Source organism: Vicugna pacos, chromosome 9 (assembly GCF_048564905.1).
Source record: "Vicugna pacos chromosome 9, VicPac4, whole genome shotgun sequence".
In the NCBI taxonomy this organism is placed as follows: domain Eukaryota; kingdom Metazoa; phylum Chordata; class Mammalia; order Artiodactyla; family Camelidae; genus Vicugna; species Vicugna pacos.
The window spans coordinates 47,730,439-47,752,159 of record NC_132995.1 but is presented as its reverse complement, the minus strand read 5'-3'; the positions used below and the strand labels follow the sequence as shown (position 1 = coordinate 47,752,159).

General features: G+C 40.6%; 1 protein-coding gene across 16 annotated transcripts in view; it reads left to right on the top strand.

The window, feature by feature from the left end:
- Nucleotides 1–21,721, top strand: part of LOC116281933 (uncharacterized) — a 207,957-nt gene that overhangs the window by 32,786 nt on the left and 153,450 nt on the right. For 4 of the 16 annotated variants that reach the window (XR_012075794.1, XM_072967773.1, XM_072967775.1 and 1 more), the window contains exons 3-4: nt 15,245–15,329; nt 16,876–16,975. Coding sequence is in view for 9 of the 16 variants with exons in the window: in XM_072967773.1 (XP_072823874.1) it covers nt 15,245–15,329; nt 16,876–16,975 (185 nt within the window). In the remaining 7 variants the exon portion in view is untranslated. The other 12 variants (XM_072967770.1, XM_072967772.1, XM_072967778.1 and 9 more) reach the window with 9 other exon arrangements.

Genomic DNA, 21,721 nt, shown 5'->3' with positions numbered 1-21,721 from the left:
GTCTAGAGACAACTTTAAGAAAAACTGACATTAATATGGAGTCTTCCAATCCATGATCATTTTATATCTCTACATTTAATACATCATTTTAAATTTCTCTCTGCCATTTTTGGTACTTACAGTGTTGAATCTAGTACGTATTATGTTAAATTTGCTCTTATATTTTTGCTACTATGGTAAGTATTACTTTTAGATTCCCATTTGTAATTGTTTCTGTCATATAGAAGTACAGGTGAATTTTGTACATTGTTCTGGTCCCCGCAACCTAGCTAAATTCACTTATCAGTTATAATAGCTTTTTTAAAAAATGATTTAAGAAATTTTACATGTAAGAATATGTCATCTATGAATAAAGACAGTTTTTCTTATTCCTTCGCAATAACTATGACTTTTTTTTTTTTTTGCTAAAGTTCCCTTATATACTGACTAGGACTTTGGTTACAATGAATAATGAAGAGGTAAAACCAGAAATCTTTACCCTGTTGCTGATCTTAAGGGGAAGTCATTCAGTCTTTCATAATTAAAAAGCATGATGTTAGTTGTAGGGTTAATAATGTTCTCGTCTGTTGGTATGTTGCTGAGAGAATGATTGTTGAATTTTGCCAGATGTTTTGTGCTCCATCTACTTACATAATTAAATAGGTTTTCTTTAACCATTTATTTGGTTAATGTAATAAATTACATTATTTAGTTTTCCTAAAGATAAACCAACTTGGCTTTTGGTGCCTAAATCCCAATTAGTCACATATTGCTGGATTTGGTTTGCTAATATTTTCTTGTGGAATATGTGTGCATGTTCATGAGGAATATTGATGTTAGAGTTTTTGTTTTTGTTTTGTTTTTTTTGATATATTTTTAAGTGTCAGAACAATTTTTCACTGATAAAATAGTTTAGGAAAAGATTTATTTTACCTCTGTTTTCTTAAAGAGTTTGTGAATGAATGCATTGTTTTTTTTCCTTAGTGTTTGTTAGAATTAACCAGTGAAACAGTATTTTTGATTGTAAGAAAAATTTAGTATATAAAGTTAGTTTAGTTGGTACGGTGCTATTGAAATTTTCTATTTATTCTTGCATGTATTTTGGATATTTTTATCTTTCAAGGAATTTATCCAGTTCACCTAAGCTTTCAGACTAGCATAAAGTTCTTTATAATATTTCCTTATTGTACTTTTGTGGAAGTGAAATCTGCAGTTATGTTCCTTATCATTCCAGAAAATGATAATCAGCACATTTTCTCATTTTTCGTTAATTAACATACCTACTGAGTTGTTAGTTTGATTGCCTTTTTGATATTCTCTATTTTTCTATTTATTTTCTTTCATACTTATTTTCTTTCTTCTCCTGAGTTTTGGTATAACATGTAGTTTTTTCCCAACATCTTAAGGTGGAAGCTTAGGTTGTTAATGTAAGACCTTTCTTCTTTTTTAATAGAAGCATTTAAAGATATAAATTATATTCTAAACAGTCTTCTAGCTCTGTCCCACACAATTTGAAATGTTTTGGCTTAATTTTTATTGAATTCAAAATATATTACAATTCCCTATGAGATTTCCTGTTTTACCCATGGGTTGTTTGAAAGTATCCTGTTTAATTCCTAAATATCTGGAGATTTCTGAATAACTTCTGTTATAAATGCAATCTTTTCTGGTCAGAGAACACAGTCTGTCTGATTTGAATCCTTTGAAGGATTATTTTATATCACAGCATATCATCTGCACTGGAGAATGTTCCATTTGCAATTGAAAAAAAAATAGTATTCTGCTGCTGTTTGGCAAATGAGCTGTGGTCTTCCAGTAGGTCATGGTAGTTGATAGTATTGCCCGTGTCTTCTAAATACTTAGTATTTTTATTTTTACGTACAAAATACTGAAGAGGATGCTGAAGTATCTAACATCTATAATTCATGTAATATTATAGAATGTAATGCAGTTAAATTATTAGTAGCTTGAAATTGGCGATGGGATGATGAAAGTATACCATGGAAACTGGCAAATGCTAAAAATCAAGGCTCTCTTCTTCCACAAGTGCTGCTTATTAATTATTGACCTCTACAGCATTGGAGAGTTCCTGCAGAAAAGAAGAGACCCCACTTCTGATTGCCCCAGCTGAACTAGAAAAAGTGCTCCTTCTTGCTTGGTCACCGTTTTTAAGACCTGGCAGATGGGGATAGGGGCTGACCTTACTTAGTAGAGGAGAGCGCAGAAGCATTAATAGTTTTGCAGTGAATATTCACTGTGTTGCCCGCCAACAATGACAATAATAAGATTAAGCTGCCTTTGCTATTTCAGCCCTCTAGTATCTTTCAGCTCTCATTACGGGGATAGGAGATTGACCAGTGGTTTAAATATGATTCCTGGCTCATCTAATGATCCTTGGTCCTTGATCAACTCATAGGTACAGCAAGTATTATCTAACCATCGTTTGTCCTTCTGTGTATCTGCTCCATCATCTACCATGTATCTCGGAGCAAAGTTGGACAGGGCTAGACAGGGACACACTGGCTGGGCAACACAGACCCATTTGTCACTGTAGCATCTCATGTTTCATCCACTAGTTTGGGCATCAGGAGTTAGTCTTAGTTTCACCTTGAAATTGCTTTATGGTAAGAAACTCTTTTTGATTCAGTTCTTTTCTAAAAAATTAGAGTGGCATGCTAAATGGTTTTTGCTCTTAAGGGGAAAAAATCCCTTTTATGGCTTTTGAATAGAAAGTAAAATTAAGTCTCTGTTTACATTCAGTAAAGCTGGCTTTGAAAAACTAAGCTCAACTTTGAGTTTGGAAACTCAGAAATTGACCATTTTGCTCTGTCCCCTAAAGAAGAGTAAATAATCTGAGTAAAGGCAAAAGTGCTGGTTAATAGATTACAAGATGGAGAGTTTTATGATGTTTAAGTTGAGGGACAAAGAAAGTTTGGTAGAATAACTAACAAAACTATGAGGGAAAGATGAGGAAGGAGGTTTTTGAATTAATTCTTAATTTTAATTTTTACATTTGCTCCATTGACCGTAAGAATAGTGTCCAAACATTGTTCCTTGATTCAAATGTTATTTACTGAGTGTCTAATATAAGCCAGGCCCTGAGGAAACAGGGGACAAAGACAGTTAAGGATTCCAAGTTAATAGGAAAATGTGTTGGTGGTGGAAATGTATCACAATAGTGTGACAAGTGCATTAGGACACATAAGGGACACCTTATGTCGTCTTGAGGGTGGGATAGAGCATGAAAAGAATTTATTCTAGGCTTGAAATTGAGAGAAATACGTAATAGAAATTTTAAAAAAGTAGTAATAGAACAGGATTCTTTAATAGTTAATCACTCTGTTTTGATGGAATTGGCTCTAGAATGGGAAATAGAATTGACCTGGTTGATGACAAGGAACCAGTCTCACTGTTGCCATTTCATGTGTCTATAGGATAAAAAGAGCAAGTGAAGGAAATTTAAGATTTTTTAAATTAAAATTTTATATATTAAAGTTTTATATATATATTTTATATTTTATATATATATATATATAATATGTAAAGGAAATCAAAGACACGGGTGAAAAGGTTTTGTGAGTCAAAAGATAATAGGGACACACGACCATAACAAACAAGAACAAGCTTAAATAAGTATTAAGAATGATTAACATCCAAAACTTTGAAATAAAGCAAAAGATGATATGTCCTTTCAAAGTCATACTAGGTCATCACTGAAAGGGCTCATCCAAGGATTATTTAATTATCTAAGAGAATGCACCTGTGTTTACCTTTGTTCCTTATTATTTGATGGAGCATTGATACTATGATTTTATGTGTTAAGTTTTAGATTTCTGTCTGATCAGAAATCTAAACTCCAAAGATTTCAGTTTTTGGCCCTGAGGAGCATTAACTGATTTTGTATCTATTAATAAATTCATTTCAGCATTCCATTGAATGACTATTTAAATTTCTATTCCTTGAATTCTCCTTTGAACCAAGTGTACCATTCATTTGATTCCTTAATTTATTAAATATATATTGAATTATATCATTGACATGTCTTTATTGGATGTTTATATGTGTCATGTTTTTAGCTTTTTGAAATTATCCTTCAATAAAAGTCATTACTTTCCTAGGAAGGAGTCCAACAGGAAATATTGATGTTTTTAGAATCTTACTCGGTAGTAGACAACTCACTCCCAGTCTGTTAGAGTAATCCAAAAGCCTAGTTTGCTATTGGCTTACAAACTGAATAAAAAATCTTAAATTCCCAATGGGCTTCATCCCAAAGACAAGACTCTAGAGTTAAAATGTCCACGCTTCATCCAGATCCAGTCTTAGTGTTGAGTGAAAAGTCCATTATTTCATTCTGGCACTATTTTTATATGTACATAAAAATAAATTTGAAAGGATAATCACTATATATCAGAGCAGGAAGGTATAAAACAATAAGGGTCTTTTATTCCCCACTTTGTAGTTGTAGCATTTAAATGTTTGAAAATGAGCATATATTAGTTTTAATAAAATAATCATTTCCTACAATGAAAAATGTCAATTTCATATTACTTATTTACGATATTAATTGCTCCTACTGTAATCCTTTGCAATCATCATGAATAACTTGAGTTGGACTGTCCTACTTAAATGTTTTCCTCTATCGGATGAATATTTAAAGCTCAAAAATAATACCACTACTAGCAGCACCTCCTACCACCACCGCCACTGAACCAGTTTATTGAGCTGGTACTGTGTATTTGTGTAGGAGATATTTGGTGTATATCATCTCATCGAATCCTCAGTACTTTTTTGGAATGGATGTAACTATCATATTTTTGGACAAGGTTAACAGAAGCTTTATAAGAGGTTAAATTATTTATTTAAGCCAAACTAGAATTTGCATCTCAGATTTCATGGCACCCAATTCCATGCCTCATTCGCTGTTCCACACCACTTCTACTCATGCAAAAACATGAGCAAATTTCTAGAATAAAAGGCCACAATCATCTCATTATTCTTCTGGGGTAATCTAACCTGGTCACCAAAAACGCCGCAGGTGTAAATTGCATAGTGATGGTGGGTGAGTGCCTGTCTTCAGATGTCCCTCCATCCCAGACCCCTCTCCCTGTGGAAGTCATAAAGCCAGTTGGCATCATCACTCTTCACAGAATTAGAAAACAAGAAGCAGCACAAAATCATTTCCAAGTCACCTGCTGCCAGTTAAATAAGATTTGAATGGATTTTCTAATGTTTCAAAGCACTTCCTTGCACACAGCTAAGAAATTCATAAAACCAGCCATGAGAGTTATATTGCCTGTAAGTGTAAACAGTTATGATAGAAGAGTGACTGCCTGCACCCAGAGAGCCTTTTAAGAGGAGACTGATAAGAGTTTATAGATCTCAGAGAGAGGGAAAAGGGCCCCTTTGATCATTCTCATGCAAATCCCCCGTAGCTGACAGAAAGCTGCTTTAGGTTGTGCCACATTTTCTTTCTAAAATGCATACAGAACAACTAGCTTAGAAGTGATACTGTCCTTTTGAAGATGTTTTTCTTAAATTGGAAACAATTATGGGAGTTAGACTCTTCCTTTTCTTTAAATAGCAATTTTCTCTGTAACTCTTCCTCTGGAAAATTCCTATGGAGGGAAAGAGGCAACAACACAATGTAATTAGCTTCTGGATTTGTTTACCAGAATGGCTCTGCGTCTCCCCTCCTTTCTCTCCATCTTGTATATAATCAGAAAAAAACATCAGCACCAGCTGCCTCATTTCCTATTCCTTGGAATTCAATAGAGGCACACCACATGGTCTCCCGACTCAGCGGAAGGAGGTAGAAGGCTGCAGTTAAGAACCTTTTTTGTTTGTTTGTTTAATTTCCTGTGACCTATTTCTCCAAGCACAGCCCCTTCCTGGTGCCCTCCGCTTTTCTGATCATGGTGATGGGTCCCAGTTGTCAGGTGAGATGGGATCCCTTATTTGGTTGCTTCCCTCTGGCCCTCTCTCCACTTATCTGCAAAAGTGATGTCAATGTGCACACTGTGATGGTAGTTCCCAGTCAGAGAGGGATGCGGGAGCGTCTTTCCCCAAGCCCCTCTCCCAGCCTAGAACGCCCTACTCCCCTTCCTCCACCTGCATCTTCACAGGACAGCTTCAGCGCTCCCACCTCCCACTGGCAGACTCTCATTCCCACCAGCAGGCATCACAGAACTTTTCAGAATTTTTCACAAAGTTAATCATCAGACCCACAGAAGAGACCGGGACTTAATTATTCTCTAATTATTTTTGGATCATGTAACTTTAGGTTGTTTGTTTCTTCATTAGTTGAACACCATCCTTGGGGTCTTCTGCAGACTAAATTGAAGATGAAGAACACACAGCCTATGCCTTGAAGGACCTGCTAGTTTCCCAGGGATGGTAGACAGGTCAACAGCTTGTGCAGCTGGGTAGGATAATTCTCAAACTCAAAATTGTTCTAAACTGAACTTGGTCTCCTTCCCCCAAACTTGTTTCTCGTCTTAGTTAATGGCTGTAACAGTCCAGAAGTGACTCAGGTCCATCCCGTTGGGGTCCCCCTGGCCTCTGACTTCTCCCCATGTTCAGGTCCAATTATTAATGACCAACGTGGCAACCCCAGAACCTGATAAGCACTGCTGGGCCTGCACCCACACTGTCCCTTCTTCCTGAATATTCCCCTTTGGTCTGGTGAGACCGGAAGAAAGGAGTCTCTGAGAACTAATGCAAAGTATATGAAAAGTTTGCATGGGACCTGTGTGAGTTATGACTATTACTATTATTTCAAAAGGCAGAAAACCCAACTCAAACTGCCTTAAGTAATAAATGAGCTTTATTGGCTAATAGAAGAGAAAGGGAAAGACTAGTTTCAGGTGAGGCTTGATCCAGGGCTCCAGTGAGCTGAGCAGGATTCAGTTTCTTCATTTCTCGCTCTTCTTTGGTGCTTAGTCCAATTTCTAGTAGTCTCTCCCCTCTGGTTCCAAGATGGTTCCAGCAACATCTTTGGCTATATATGTCCTGCTCATGTCCAGAAGGGATTGGAAAGAGCCTATTTTTCAGAAGTCTTTGCAGAAATTTCATTGATCATTGACTCAGGTTGGTCATGTGTTCACCCTGAACCAATCACTGTGGCCAGGAGAAGAGTCATTTAGAGGGGTCTATGGCAATACACATTCACTCTAGTCTTGGAAGTGAGGTCAAGACTATTCAAGCCGTAGCAGGGGGGTAATTTTCCAATGAGAATTCAGGGTGATGCAGCTGGTGGGAGGCAGAGATGCTGAGGAAGCAATACACAAAAGTCTCTTCTGCGGCCCAATCCCGGAATGCTTTGCTGGCATGGCACATGTTTGGATGGAATGATGACAGCTATGAGAAGCCAATGGGATCTTAAGTAGTCAACTGTTTTCAGATTTCTCTTTCTTAATTATTGGAAAAAATAGAGAGGAAGGGAAAGGAGAGATTTTACAAGCAGGCAGAATTAAAGACTTTAACAACATATAAAGAGTATAGCAGTCCTTTTGGGGAGGAATTAAACTGGTTGCTGTGTCGTGGCAAATGGAAAATTCAAGGTTCAATAAATCCAACCAATGAATAGATTACTGTGTACTAAAGTCTTTCTGGCATTCACCAAGGAATATCTAAGTATTAGAAACGAGCTACTTTTTCACTGCTCTTTGCATTTTACTTACAGATTTTAGAGTAAATGAATCAGTGTTTCATATAGTCTTTATCAGGCCATTAAGAAGGAAGAGTTTCTCCAAGAGGAAGACGATGTTGGAAACATTGTACTCACCCACCTTAGTCTGTTATCCTCGGGACTAGTAAATTAGTTAACTGTCTAAATGTTATCATTTCTCCTCAATTTAGTTTCATTAATGAGGTATAGATATGCTTCTTTAACAAAGATTTACAATCTGAGGGACATTAGAACAACAGACTATTAGAGCTAGCAAGGAGGGACCAGCCAGGGTGACCCATCTGATAGATGAGAAATGGGTTTGGAGAAACAGAGGTGACAGACAGGCTGAGGCCGTGCAGAGAATCAGTGGCTAAGCTATCGGTCTTCGAATAGCCAGTCTGGGTTTGATCCTCCTTGCAGATCCAGGCCTTTGTTTTTCTTCCTGCCTCACGTGGGATCTCAGAGGCAGCCCCCAAAAAATGTAAGCTGTAGAAGATGCCTGGGAGTCACTTGGTGGTTTTTTTTTTTTTTAAAGCTTCACTAAAGTATAATTGACATGCAAAACCTGCACATATTTAATGTATAAAACTTTATGTGTTTGGACATGTATGTGCACCTGTGAAATCATGATTCCACTTCTATGAGCACCTAAAATAGTCAAACTCATGGAAGCCCCTGCAGTTTTTATGCGTTGTCCATGGTGGGATGCCTTCTATGTGCACATAGAGGCTGTTCTCAAAAATGACCACAAGATGGCAGAAAGACTCCATGGACCTGATAAGGTGGCATCTGTTTTCTAAAATTTTGGAGCTGATTGTTCTCTGAGGTGAGTATAGAGAATTAGGCAGCATTGTGATATCAGCTCACCCCCTGCCAACCCTGCAAACCTGGACCTCTCTCAAGAGTCGGATGGTTAATTTCATTCTTCTTTTCATTAAAACATATTAAGGGGAAATAATCGACTTTGAAAACAAATATTTTATAAAAGATTTAAATGACTATTAGGTAGTACTTCATATTTCCTACTAGAATTTTCTGCATTAGAGTAGAGATTATTTGACAACCCAAAGTGATGGATCTCTGATGGCCAGAGGGGCATCTGAAACATTTTTGCACAAAGGAAAGTTCACCTGTCTCTGAAATTAAGTCAGTGGAGGCAGCCAGGTCCTTCTAGTAAGACTGATAACAGTTTATTCAGTACTTTCAATGGGCCAAGTTCTATACTAAGCACTTTATATTGGTAAATTTACTTAATATTCACAATAATTATATGAAGTAATGCATATTAAATCTGTTTCAACCAAAAGTACACAGAAGCCCAGAGACTTTAGGCAATTTGCTCAAGGTCATATAGTTAGAGAAATGTAAGTCACTTAAAAATTTTTTCTACTATGTGAAATTCACAACATGGTGCTTGATGTTAACATTGTTAGCACTTTACGAGTTCAGATGAAAATTGATTGTCTGTTTGGCCCTGTGATGCATGTATTAAAATCTTCTGATCATCACTGGGCCACAGGAAAGAATGAATCTGGGAAACAGTTTTAGCTAGGTTATCCTGAGTAAGGATGAGCACAAATTCTTAAGGGAGGATTGTGGCAATGTCGAGGCTGATATTAGCAGAATGTTTTAAAGCAGGACTGTCTTACGAGCTCCAGGTTACGTGGCTGTCTTTAGTGCAGTAGAATAGTTAAGTCACACATCCCAGCTGCTTCGAGATGCCAACTCTAGTCCATCCTCTGTGTCCTCCGCAGGCAGAATACATCCCGCTTGATGTATTTCTCTGGTGTGTAACTTGATATGCAAGGACTTAGTGCAGGATGTCAGCACCCCTAGGGCAGAGTGAGTTTTGTCAGTGATGTATTGCATAGTGTCACAGCCCTGTGTGTAGAAAACAGCCTCCCGACTCATTTGCCCGTTTTCTCACACTTGCTGTAGTTGTTAGCATTCTGGGTTGAAAGTAAGAGAATCTACCTCCAGGCAGCTCATTTGGAAGGTGGCTATGACATCAATTAAGGATACCTCATGGCACATAGGATGGGGAGCAGCTGGACTTCAGGAGCAATGGACTCTGAAATCAGAAAGATCCTGACATCTCTTTTTCTGTCCATCTCCGGCCCCTACTTATACTTCTCTCTGTAATATGTTCATTATTCTTATTTCTTAGCCCTGAACTTTTTCTGCCTCTTAGTAAATATGCCAGCCACCCACAGCTCTAAAATCCCCATGTTATGTGTTCTACCACGCAAGGAAATCTGACTTGCTAGTCCCTAATCCAAGTTCGTCACAGAAATATATGAAGGGCTTATTCTGGGACATTATTATGCAAACACCTTAATTTTTCTTTGTCTCAGGCCTCAGCATGCTTTAGAACTTTTTTTGTTTTGCTTTTTCATCGTAACGGGGCTGTTCTTGTTCCCTTTCAGATAAGACTGTGTCAGTTCTTCCAATATAACCTGTTAATTTCAAAGGACTTTGTAAGTTGGCTGTAATTCACATGCTCAGAATTGGGAAATCTGTGTCTTTTGAGATAGAAGAGTTCCTTTTCTTTTTCTTTTTCCTTTTAGCTTTTGTTTTTTTTCCCCCCTAAAATACAAGAATGCTATTTTTCCAGGTGCCATGTGGCTCTTTGACAACACACAGGCTGCTTTAGTTGTTTTTAATGAACATTATCGCCAGCTGTTCAGCTGTGAGAATGTTATTTTTTTTATTTTCGAGGCTGATGGAGAGTCCCCTGTAAGATGTGCACCCTGAAGGTCGCAGTCTGAATCACTGATGCCTTCCTGGGTACCAGGTACTCTGTACTGCAGGGAGCACCAGGACTCCTCATTTCTTTAAGTACTTGAGCTGGTAAAGGCTTGGGAAAGTTGTCAAGTGGGCACCATCTAAGTTGGGACCCCGGTTTCCTCTTTGTATTGTCCTTTCTCCTCTGCCTGCCCACCCTGATGTGTTGGGAGGTTGATTGGTGGAAATTTTCTAGTTGCCAGATTTTCACAGAAGTCTCCAAGATGTCTCCTTCCCTGCCAAGCCTACATAAACAGAAGATTAGGAGGAGGGGTGGGGTTCATGTGGCTCTTCCCACTGTGAATTCCACCTACACTCCAGCCCTTTAAAGATTCTCCAAGACCATCCTTTATGAAGGATGCAGGCTTCCAGAAGACAAATGGGCAATCTCTTTCCCTAACTGGATGTGTCTGCTCATAGTGGGAACTGGCTCGAAGAATAGGAAAGAGAATCAACAGAGGCAGCAGGAAGGAAGGAAGATGGAGAGCAGTGGAACATCAGTAATTTTGGAGGGTCAAGGTCACGAGTGTGTCCAACAGATCAAGAGGAGTCTACTGAAGAATGAGTTAGTCTTGAGTATCCTCTGGGGCTTCATCTTACAATAATAGTTGTTAGAAATTCCCTGTCTCATACCGTAAGCAGAAATCAGTTCCAGGTGGGCTGTAATCAAAATATGAGAGAAAACAGCAACAATTCTAGAATACGATTTAGGAGAAGCGCCTCATGACTCAGTGGCTGGCAACAGTCTCTTGAACAGGACACGCCCAGACACCCACGTGCCCCGAGTCCATGTGTAGAGGGCCAGGTGTTTTACCATGTTTATTTTCTGCTCACACAATTGCATGAGGTAAAAACAACTCCCCTCTTCTGAGTCTCGGAAAATTAAAATTCCACATCTGACTGGCTGCCGGCTGTGCAAAGCTGATGAGTATGTGATGAGAAGTCTGATTGGAGTTCTTGTTGGCGCTCTCATCCCAGCCCACAAGTTGGCTGCAGTAATATTTGTAGTTAAAAATCAGAGCTCTTTTCAAACAGAAGTGTGAGATAGTCTCAAATTAAGAGGGAAAAAAAAAAAACCTCCTGTTCATTAAGCACCTATCTATATGCCAGGGACGAAGTGAGCTCATTGATACACATGACCTTGCTCAATGCTCACCACACTCCTGGGAGGCAAATATAATTAGGCCCATTTTTTAATAGTTGATGAAACTGATTGATGGAGAAGTGAAACCTCTTCCCCAAGATCGCAAAGCTGGCCAGGATTGGCTCGAGAGAGCCCTCTTCATTTACTATCCATGCCGTGCAAACGGTATGGGTTATTTGGCTGAGAAATTTTTCATAACATACGCTACCCCCTGCTGGTGTCCAGTGTAAGATAATCTCAGTTTGCCTTCCATGGAACCATAGGATTTCCTCGTTCCCCCTTTTCCACAACCGGGCAAGTGTTTATTTTCCAGTTAGACTGAGGTATGTTTGCGGCAGGATTCACTGGGCTTTTGGAAATTCTTGCCAAATGATTTTAAATGTCACGTCTAGCTGCAGGACCATAGATGTTCTGCACTTGATGTTTCAGAGTAGTGATCAGCGCTTCCTTTGGAATCAGCTTTTTTTTTTTTAACAATTTTTATTGATTTATAATCATTTTACAATGTTGTGTCAAATTCCAGTGTTCAGCACAATTTTTCAGTCATTCATGGACATATACACACTCATTGTCACATTTTTTTCTCTGTGATTTATCATAACATTTTGTGTATATTTCCCTGTGCTATACAGTGTAATCTTGTTTATCTGTTCTACAATTTTGAACTCCCAGTCTATCCCTTCCCACCCTCTACCCCCCTGGTAACCACAAGTCTGTATTCTCTGTCCATGAGTCTTTAGATTCCACATATGAGCGATCTCATATGGTATTTTTCTTTCTCTTTCTGGCTTACTTCACTTAGAATGACATTCTCTAGGAGCATCCATGTTGCTGCAAATGGCGTCATGTTGTCAGTTTTTATGGCTGAGTAGTATTCCATTGTACAAACATACCACATCTTCTTTATCCAGTCACCTATTGATGGACTTTAGGCTGTTTCCATGTTTTGGCTATTGTAAATAGTGCTATGAACATTGGAGTGCAGGTGTCATCCTGAAGTAGATTTCCTTCTGGATACAAGCCCAGGAGTGGGATTCCTGGGTCATATGGTAAGTCTATTCCTAGTCTTTTGAGGAATCTCCACACTGTTTTCCATAGTGGCTGCACCAAACTGCATTCCCACCAGCAGTGTAGGAGGGTTCCCCTTTCTCCACAGCCTCTCCAGCATTTGTCATTTGTGGATTTTTGAATGACGGCCATTCTGACTGGTGTGAGGTGATACCTCATTGTAGTTTTGATTTGCATTTCTCTGATAATTAGTGATATTGAGCATTTTTTCATGTGCTTTTTGATCATTTGTATGTCTTCCTTGGAGAATTGCTTGTTTAGGTCTTCTGCCCATTTTTGGATTGGGTTGTTTATTTTTTTCTTATTGAGTCGTATGAGCTGCTTATATATTTTGGAGATCAAGCCTTTGTCGGTTTCACTTGCAAAAATTTTCTCCCATTCCGTAGGTTTTCTTCTTGTTTTATTTCTGGTTTCCTTTGCTCTGCAGAAGCTTGTAAGTTTCATTAGGTCCCATTTGTTTTTTCTTGCTTTTATTTCTTCTAGGAGAAAATTTTTGAAATGTATGTCAGATAATGTTTTGCCTATGTTTTCCTCTAGGAGGTTTATTGTATCTTGTCTTATGTTTAAGTCTTTAATCCATTTTGAGTTGATTTTTGTATATGGTGTAAGGGTGTGTTCTAGCTTCATTGTTTTACATGCTGCTGTCCAGTTTTTGGAATCAGCTTTAATTTTCAATTTTATCCAATTCATAGAATTGGAATAAATATGAAAGGGTGCCATAGGGCAGAGTATAATATTTATTTTGTTATTTCAGGAAATATTTCCTTATTGCTCAGAAAGGTTTAAAAAAAGAAAAGGTTCAGAAGCAGAGAGAATATCACTGATGAAGATCACTTATCCTGCTCTTTGGTTCAATCGTTTATATCTTTGGCCTTCTCCTGTTCCCCTCCAAGATGATACACAAACTTTTCTATGAAATCTGGTTTTTTTTTTCAGTCTCTCCCTCTCTCCCCTTCTCTCTCCCCCCTTCCTCTCTCTCTTTCTCTGTAAACATCTGAGAATGAAGACAAGAAGTCGATGGTAGAATGATGCTAGTTTAAGGATGGGCAGGACCATGTGAAAGTTGTGAGAAGAAAGTGAATTCTGGTACCTCCTCCCCTTCTGTAATCAAGAATTGTAGAAAAGATGCTTCCCTTAGAACTGAGAGTAGACTTGGTGGGGAGTGAGTGCCTTCTCTGTGGGACAGTCTCATGTGCAATAACACAAACTAACCTCAGAGAGAGATGCTGAAACGGCAAGTGGAACCAGAAAACCAGGAACACCCAGCCTTGGAGCTGATAGCCCCACTCCTCCCCCATGACTTTATTAGGCAATGATACTGTATTATAATAGGATAAACCCCTCTGTGATTTTTTTAGTAATTAATTGTCTCACCTTATCTTGTATTTTAAATTATTTTAGGTGTTTAGTTGAAAGTCACTAGTGAGTGCAGCTGGTTTGAGAAGTGGTTTATCCAGGATGGAGAGTCAGAGAATAAACTTATGCAGTTGCTGAAATACTTATTTAGAAGGATAGGATCTAGACATGAGACATTTAGAAACTTGGTGTTGCAGCTTTGGGGGAGGGTGATCATCTGTAGAGTCGAGAAGGTTCCTTCAACTTCAGCTGACCTCAGGGAGAAACCTACAGGCAAAGTACATTCAGATCTTACCTGTGAGGGAGGACAGCCAACAAGTCAGCTAATGCCCCAGGGGGACAGTGTCCCTGGATCGAGAAACTTCAAGCAAGCATCAGGACCTGGGAGAATATAAGAAGACTCCATAGTCTGTGCAAATAGAAGGCAATGGATTTCTAACATCAGACAGCTTCAGTCTGCTAGGTGGAAAGCAGAGTTAAGTTTGTTTTTTTTTCAATTTTTACTGAAATATAGTTAATTTACAAGGCTATGTTAGATTCAGGCATATAGCAAAGTGATTTAATTTTATGTATATATATTATATATTTTTTTCAGAAAAGAATCATTATAGGTTATTACAAGCCATTAAATATAGTTCCCTATCCTATACAGTAGGTCCTTGTCATTTATCTACTTTATGTATAGTAGTGTGTGTTTGTTAATCTCAAATTCCCAATTTATCCCTACTTCCCTTTCCCCTTTGGTAACCATAAGTTTGTTTTCTTCTTTAAAAAAAATGTTTTTGTTTTTATTTATTTATTTTAAATTTTTAGTTATTTATTTATTTCCCCTCCCTTAACAGAGGCACTGGGGGATTGAACCCAGGACCTTGTGCATCCCACTGAGCTATACCCCCAAAACCCCCATAAGTTTGTTTTCTATGTCTGTGAGTCTGTTTCTGTTTTGTAAACAAGTTCATTTGTCTCTCTTTTTTTTTTTTAGATTCCACAGATAAGTGGTATCATGTGATATTTGTCTTTCTCCGTCTGACTGACTTCACTTAGCATGATCAGCTCTAGGTGTGTCGAGGATAAAATTTAGGAAGTACTTTGAAGATAATTCAAAGTTATGTAGCTTCAGGCACAACATCAAAACTGGATCTCATAAGGGACAGGTTGAGTGAGAACTCACTGTAGTCGTGTTTAAAAAGTGAAAGGTTAGGGAAGCTCTGGCCATTTGATACCTCCTAACTCCTTTTTCCCAGAGCTCCACCGCCTCATGTGAAGGTCAGATCCACGAAGCCCTGGTGAGATTCAGCTCCCTGATGGATGGAGGTAACTTGGAACCAGGTCAGTTGTAGCTTTTTACAAAGACAAAGTCAATGGCAGTATTTCAGTCATTTTAAATCTTTGTTCTGTCCTGTTCCTGTGGATGCTCATATTTGCAGCCAGTGATAAAGATCCTTAAGTACTTTTTTTTTTTTATAATGGTTTCACTGTTCTGCAGAATCAGAATAGTATCACGGAGGGCTGTGTCTGCACAGATTGGAAAAATGACTCCCCGTAGCTTACATGCAAAAGGAAGTCATTTCAAGACTACTGGGTAGCTCATCAGATTGAAAGGGGAATTGAAAATCAGTCAGGCACAGTACCTTGGCAGCTCTAAGAATCCTGTAATGGGAGCACTCGGTCATTCTCCTTTGGAGATGAATGAGAATATAAACATATGGTTTACATCCACTGTCTTTCCCGCTGTGAGTCATTTCTCTTGAGATTCAAGTTCCGGGAAAGGGAGTCGAATTGTCCTGACTGTCCAGCAGAGAGGGGAGGAGTGCAGGGCACCGTGATTGACACATCCGAAGGCATTGATCAGTTTTGCAAAGAAAAATCCGAGCGCCGTTACTTAAAGAACGTTGGAAGTATTCTGGGCAGGCAAAACCTGTCTCTGCAAGTCACATCACACTGGCAGGTAATGATTTTACCTGGAGTAGAGCTTTCCCAGTAAATCAGTTGCTAATGATGAGTGAAGTATAACAGCAGCTAATTATCTCACTGGCACCTCACTGCTTTTAGAGCTTAGCCACGGCAGGCCAGTGGCTAGGTGATTTTATTAAAAAAAAGAGAAAAAGAGGAAAGAGCAAGGAAGAGGAAGAAGGAGGGGAGAGAGGAGGGAAGAAGAAAAAGCAGCTCAGATCATAGCCACCATCACCCAGGGAGGACCAGGGTGGTGGAATCAGTGCCTTCCTCCCTCACACCTTCCCTGTGTATGATGCACCTCACACCCTTCTCTCCTCATGCCACGTGGTGGCTGGAAGAGCACGCAGAGAGAGCTTATCCCTAGAAAGAAAATCTTTTCTTCTCGATCAGCACGGTCCGATAGAAATACAGCACCAGCCACGTAAGTGCTTTTAAATTTTCTACTAAGGAGCACGAAAAGCAAAAAGTAACAGGTGAAATTAATTGCAATAATTTGTTTTATTTAATTGAGTCTATCCACAATATTAGCAGGTCGACATGTCATCGATACAAAATGTGGACGAGATACGTTCCGCCTTTTTTCACGCCAAATCTTTGACAACTGGGGTGGATTTTACACTTACGGCACAACTCAGTTTGGACTAGCCATGTTTCCATAGCCACGTGGGACTAGTAGCTACCATATTGGACAGCAGAGTCTTGGAAGATTCTGGCATTCTGGCTTTACTTTGAAACATTGAAGCCCTTGTGCACTTATTGTGCAGTTGTATCTGAGGTGTGTGTGCGGGTCAGGTGTTCTGTTTTCTTATATTTTAAGCCAAAGGAGAGGTGAACAAGCTTTATTTCCACTCCATGTTAACCAAGCTCAGATGGTTTGTTTGTTTTTCTGATTCACTGTGGTCATTTTTTTTTTTCCCAGCTTTTGTTCTGGAGGGAAGTCAATGTTCTGTGGAACTTCAACAATGGTTGCTTGGAGACAAAACAGAGAAGCCCTCTCCAGATGAGGAACACGAGGCCAGGTGAGAACACAGAACTTGTCCGGAGGTTGCAGGCTGGGGGTTGCAGAGCTGGGATTGCAGCCTCGTTTGCCTTTTCTGCAGCGTAGCCCTGAGCTTGGTCTGACGTCAGACGCATCTCATTTCTCTGCCACCGACCTTGGTGTGTAGCTTACTGGTCCCTGAACCTCCAGGTGAGGCTGGGGATGGTCAAGAAGGCTGGGGAACCAGATCAGGGATAAGAGGAAGTTGCCTCTAATTAGTCTGCTCTGTACAAAGGCAGCCACTCACATCCAGGTCTTTAAACACCATAGCCTCCTGACTAAATGTTTGCAGACATGCGCATCTTAAAGCTTCATTCTCTTGGTTGCAGAGAAGCCATCTGTTGGGCACAGGAAAGTTTGTTCATCTCCACTAATCATTCCATTCCAACCTGTGTGGATCATTTTTAATTTTTTTAAATAGTAGCTTTTTTCCCCTCGTTATGACAATAGTATATGCTTCATGTAGAAAATTTGGGGGAAAAAGTAAGTCTGCATCATGAACACAAGTAAATAAATCACCTGTTTTCTTAACAGTGGGAGGAAGCTCAAAATGGTGTATTTTGATATATTTGTTTCTGGTGTTTTTCCAAAATATATGAATATAACATATATACAGTTTATTGCTTCAATAACAGTGAGATTATACTGGACAATTGGTTTGTAACTTACTTAGTTTTACCGTTTGCTTCACTGCTTCCTGTGGTAGATTTTGGTTTCTTGTCATTCACTTGGGTCACCAGGATTGCTTCATACAAGTTTTTTCTCACTGGCCTCATGATCCAGCTGAGACTGGCCCTGTGCCCTGGGTCTCCATGGATGGGAAGGCTTGGACCAGGCTCACTGTGTCTTCTGGGCTCAGTGTGCCTGTGGGACAGGCCGGGCAAAGGAGGAACGTAGGGGACCACAGAACTGACCAGCCACTCTGAATCCCACTGGCTTCCCTGAGGAGCCCAAGACAGTATCCCAATGGGTCAGTTTTTCAGAAGGTACAAATGGCTGTTTTAGTACAACTGCAAAGACAGCTGAAAGGATGTCTGAGGGCTTCTGTGAGTTTGGAAGAGAGGGGTTGACCACACTGGGGCTCGAGAAGGGGTGTTGAGAGGGAACAGAGTTCAGGACACATGAATGGATGTGTTCTCAGCCTAGTCTGCAATGGACAGACATGGTTACCTGAAACCTAAGACCCTGCTACCTGGCCAGCAGACCCCTGGTTCCTTCCACACAAACACACACACACACACACACACACACACACACACACACCCCCAACAGCCCCAAGAGATGCTTAGCAAACAGCAGTGAGGTCTAGCCTTCCCCTCTTCAGGGGTGTGGAAGCTAGATGAGCCTTAGGATGAGCAGCTGGTCCAGGTGGTGTCAGGGCAGTGGACAGTGATGTCCAGGCACGTCTGCCCCCATGAGTTACTGTTCCTACTTATCAGGCACATTTGGTTGGAGCCAAAAGTTCACTTCCACCAAGAGAAAGACCCTTAGTTTCCTTCTCCCAAGAATTGGGAAGCATTTGATGATATTTTCCCACTAGCAAACACTGAGAAACAAACATTTCTGTTACTAGTTTTTTACAAATACATTCGTTGACCTACTCCCCAAATTCATCATAACACGTTGTGCTGGTAACTGCAACAGAGAAGCAAGGGGAGAGGTTTTTTTCAGCTTGCTAATGTATGAATAACAGCATCTCTGTCTTTTTTTTTTTCTTTACGTAAAAAAATAAAGTGTACTGTCTCCCAATAGAGAAGATGACAGGGGTGTATGCATAGATAATTACATGAATTTAGCTGTTTGTCTAGGGAAATCAGCTCTCTTTTAAAGAAGTTGTTTTTTTTTTAAATGCTTTCTCAGAGTACTTTTCTCCTGTTGATCACCTTCCGGGGGTTGACAGTGAGGTTTGCCAATTTCCTTCTCCCAGAAATGTGCTCACGTCAGGATTCTCTCCCGCAGTGTTCCTACAGAGCTGTGGACTGTTCTTCCCTCAGTGAAAGAACAGCCAAGTCCACCTCCAGCCAGGCCACTGTGGTTCTAGAACATTCTGCCACTTGCACGCTGTGTGGTTCTGGGCAAATCACACCACCTTCATGAGCCAGAATCCTCATCTGCAAGATGAGAATGATTCTCTTTACCCCATCAGGTTCCATGTGGCTACAATGAGATCGTGATGGTGAAGGCTCCCGAGACAGCACACAGCTTATAAAAGTGCCAATAAATATTATTGTCCATCTCTCCCTCCCATCAGAAAAGTGACAACTGTCCCTGCCGTTACTGAGCGTGTGGCATGTGCTGGGCATCTCACCTGCATGCTCTTGTTTAACCCTCAGAACGTGGAAACAATCTGATGAGGTATTACCAAGTCCTTTTGCAGATGAGGAAAATGAGAGATTTAGGGACATGACTCTGGTTCCTTCCCTATAAATGAAAGCGCGAGAATTTGAAGCCAGATGCATGCGACTTCAGAATGGCTCATCTCATGAGGTGGCAAGCCTCTTGACCCTCTCCATCTCTTATACCACTTGGGAGTAAATATGAGTACCCACTGTTAGGTACTCAAAAAGACTCCTCTTTCCCCACAAGGAGACGCTGCCCCTTCCCCACACTCTGTGCTCCAGAGCAGGTGGAAACCAAACCCTGCTCCAGGCTCACTTCTGTCTGGTGTAGGACTCCCTTTCAGAGAGAGGGACCCAAAGTGCCAGGTCCCCAGGCATCCTCTGCCCTTCAGAGGCACCTGACCACTCAGCTCCTTGCTATACAAACTCAGAAGCTCACAGGAGAGCTTGTACCACCACTGCAAGCAGCATCTCCCCCTGTGCCAACTTGGAGAGGTGGTGAGACGGTCCGGGAGACAGTCCTTCTGCACCTTGCCAACGTGTGCTGCTGGTCAGTTGCCCCCCCTTTTTGAAAATAGCCTATTGCTTTTCATCCATATATGGATGCAGGGCGCTTCTGCCGCAGCAATGCTCTGTGAATCCTTCTCTTTGCCTCCATGGATTGCTTCTGGAATCAGGTCCTGTGCTGGACGAAAGTGGGGGACTCGGTGGCAGCCAACACAGGGTATGTGAGGAGTGCCACCCTCTCTGGTCAGGAGAACAGACACCACACAGAATATTCCATATAAGTGTTTGCCAGAGACCTCTGTGCAGTTAAGAGAAGTGCAGAATGCTATGCGAACGCAAGACAAGGGGGTCTGGAAGGACCTGAGATGTAGGAGCTGTGGGGGGCTGCTTCCCTATTGCTGCAGTAACACATGACAATATGCTTGGTGGCTTAAAACAAATCTATGGTTCTGAAGTTCAGAATTCTGAACTGTGTCTTTAAAAAATTTTTTTTTATTGAAGTATAGTTGGTTTACAATGTTCTGTTAATTTCTGGTGTACAGCATAATGTTTCAGTTATACATACATTCCTTTTCAGATTTTTTTCATTATAGGTTATTACAAGATATTGAATATAGTTCCCTGTGCTAGACAGTAGGACCTTGTTTGTTTATCTACTTTATATATAGTAGTTAGAATCTGTAAATCCTGAACTGGGCCTTATAGGGCTAAAATCAAGGTGTTGGCAGGGCTGTGTTCCCCCAAGAAGCTCTAAGGGAGAATTTATTTCCTTACTTTTTCCATCTTCTAGCGTTTGCCAGGATTCCTTGGTTGGTGGCTCCCAGCCAGTAATCACATCACTCCAACCTCCACTTCCGTAGTCACATCTCCTTCTCTGACTGTCTCGCTTTCCACTTTCCGTGATAAGGACCTACATGATTTCATGGGAACCATCTAGATAATCCAGGTAATCTTCCCATGTCAAGATTCTGAGCTGAATCACATCTGCAGAGCCCCTTCTGCTTCTGTAACAGAGTCACAGGTTTCAGGAATTAGGTTGCGGACATCAGTGGGGAGGCCATTGTTCTGACTACCACCCGGAGTAAAAGAAGAGTTGAGGAAAAAAATAGGGAAGAGGAAGCTGTCAGAAGAGTAGCTGCGGGAGGGCAGGAGGGAAGCAGGTGTGGTGGGCAGCCAGAGAGAGTGCCTTACAGAAAGGTCTAGAGGTGGGAAGAGATTTGCTGCCTGGACCTGAAAGGGTCCTGGGTTGGTGGTATGGGGAAGAGGGAGAGTGAGAACACATGAGACCAAAGCAGCTAGCAGTGGTCAGCTCGTGAAAGGTTGGGCTGTGTTCTGGGAGGACTACGGAGTGAGCACATAGGTAGGGAAGGGATGGATCCACATCTGTGCTGTAAAAGATGACTTTGAAGTGGGGGAAGGAGGTAGAGGTCAGTGGTAGAGTGCTTGCTTGGCATGTCCAAGGTCCTGGGTTCAATCCTCAGCATCTCCGTTAAGTGGGGGAAAAAAGAAAGAAAATGAAGAAAAAGAATGACTTTGGTAGTTCTTTGGGGGATCAGATTAGAGGGGGCAAGAAGGAATTCTGGGAGGCATGGTAGTGAGAGGGAAGAGAACACGGCGGCTTGTCTAAAATGTGGGTTCAGATTCAGGAGATATTTAAGAGGTGGAGTCCACTGAGATGGGCAGGAGGCACCACTGGTGGTTGAAGGTGCGGTGTCAGGGTGACATCAACAGATGTGTGAACATCTGGGTGACTGGTAACACCTGCATGAAGACAGGAAGCTTGGAAGGAGTGAAGGTGTGTGGTGAGTATGTGAATAAAGTTTTGGACCCAGCTTGAGTTGCCGGTATGATATTCAAGTTGAGCTGTTGAGTAGCTGTAT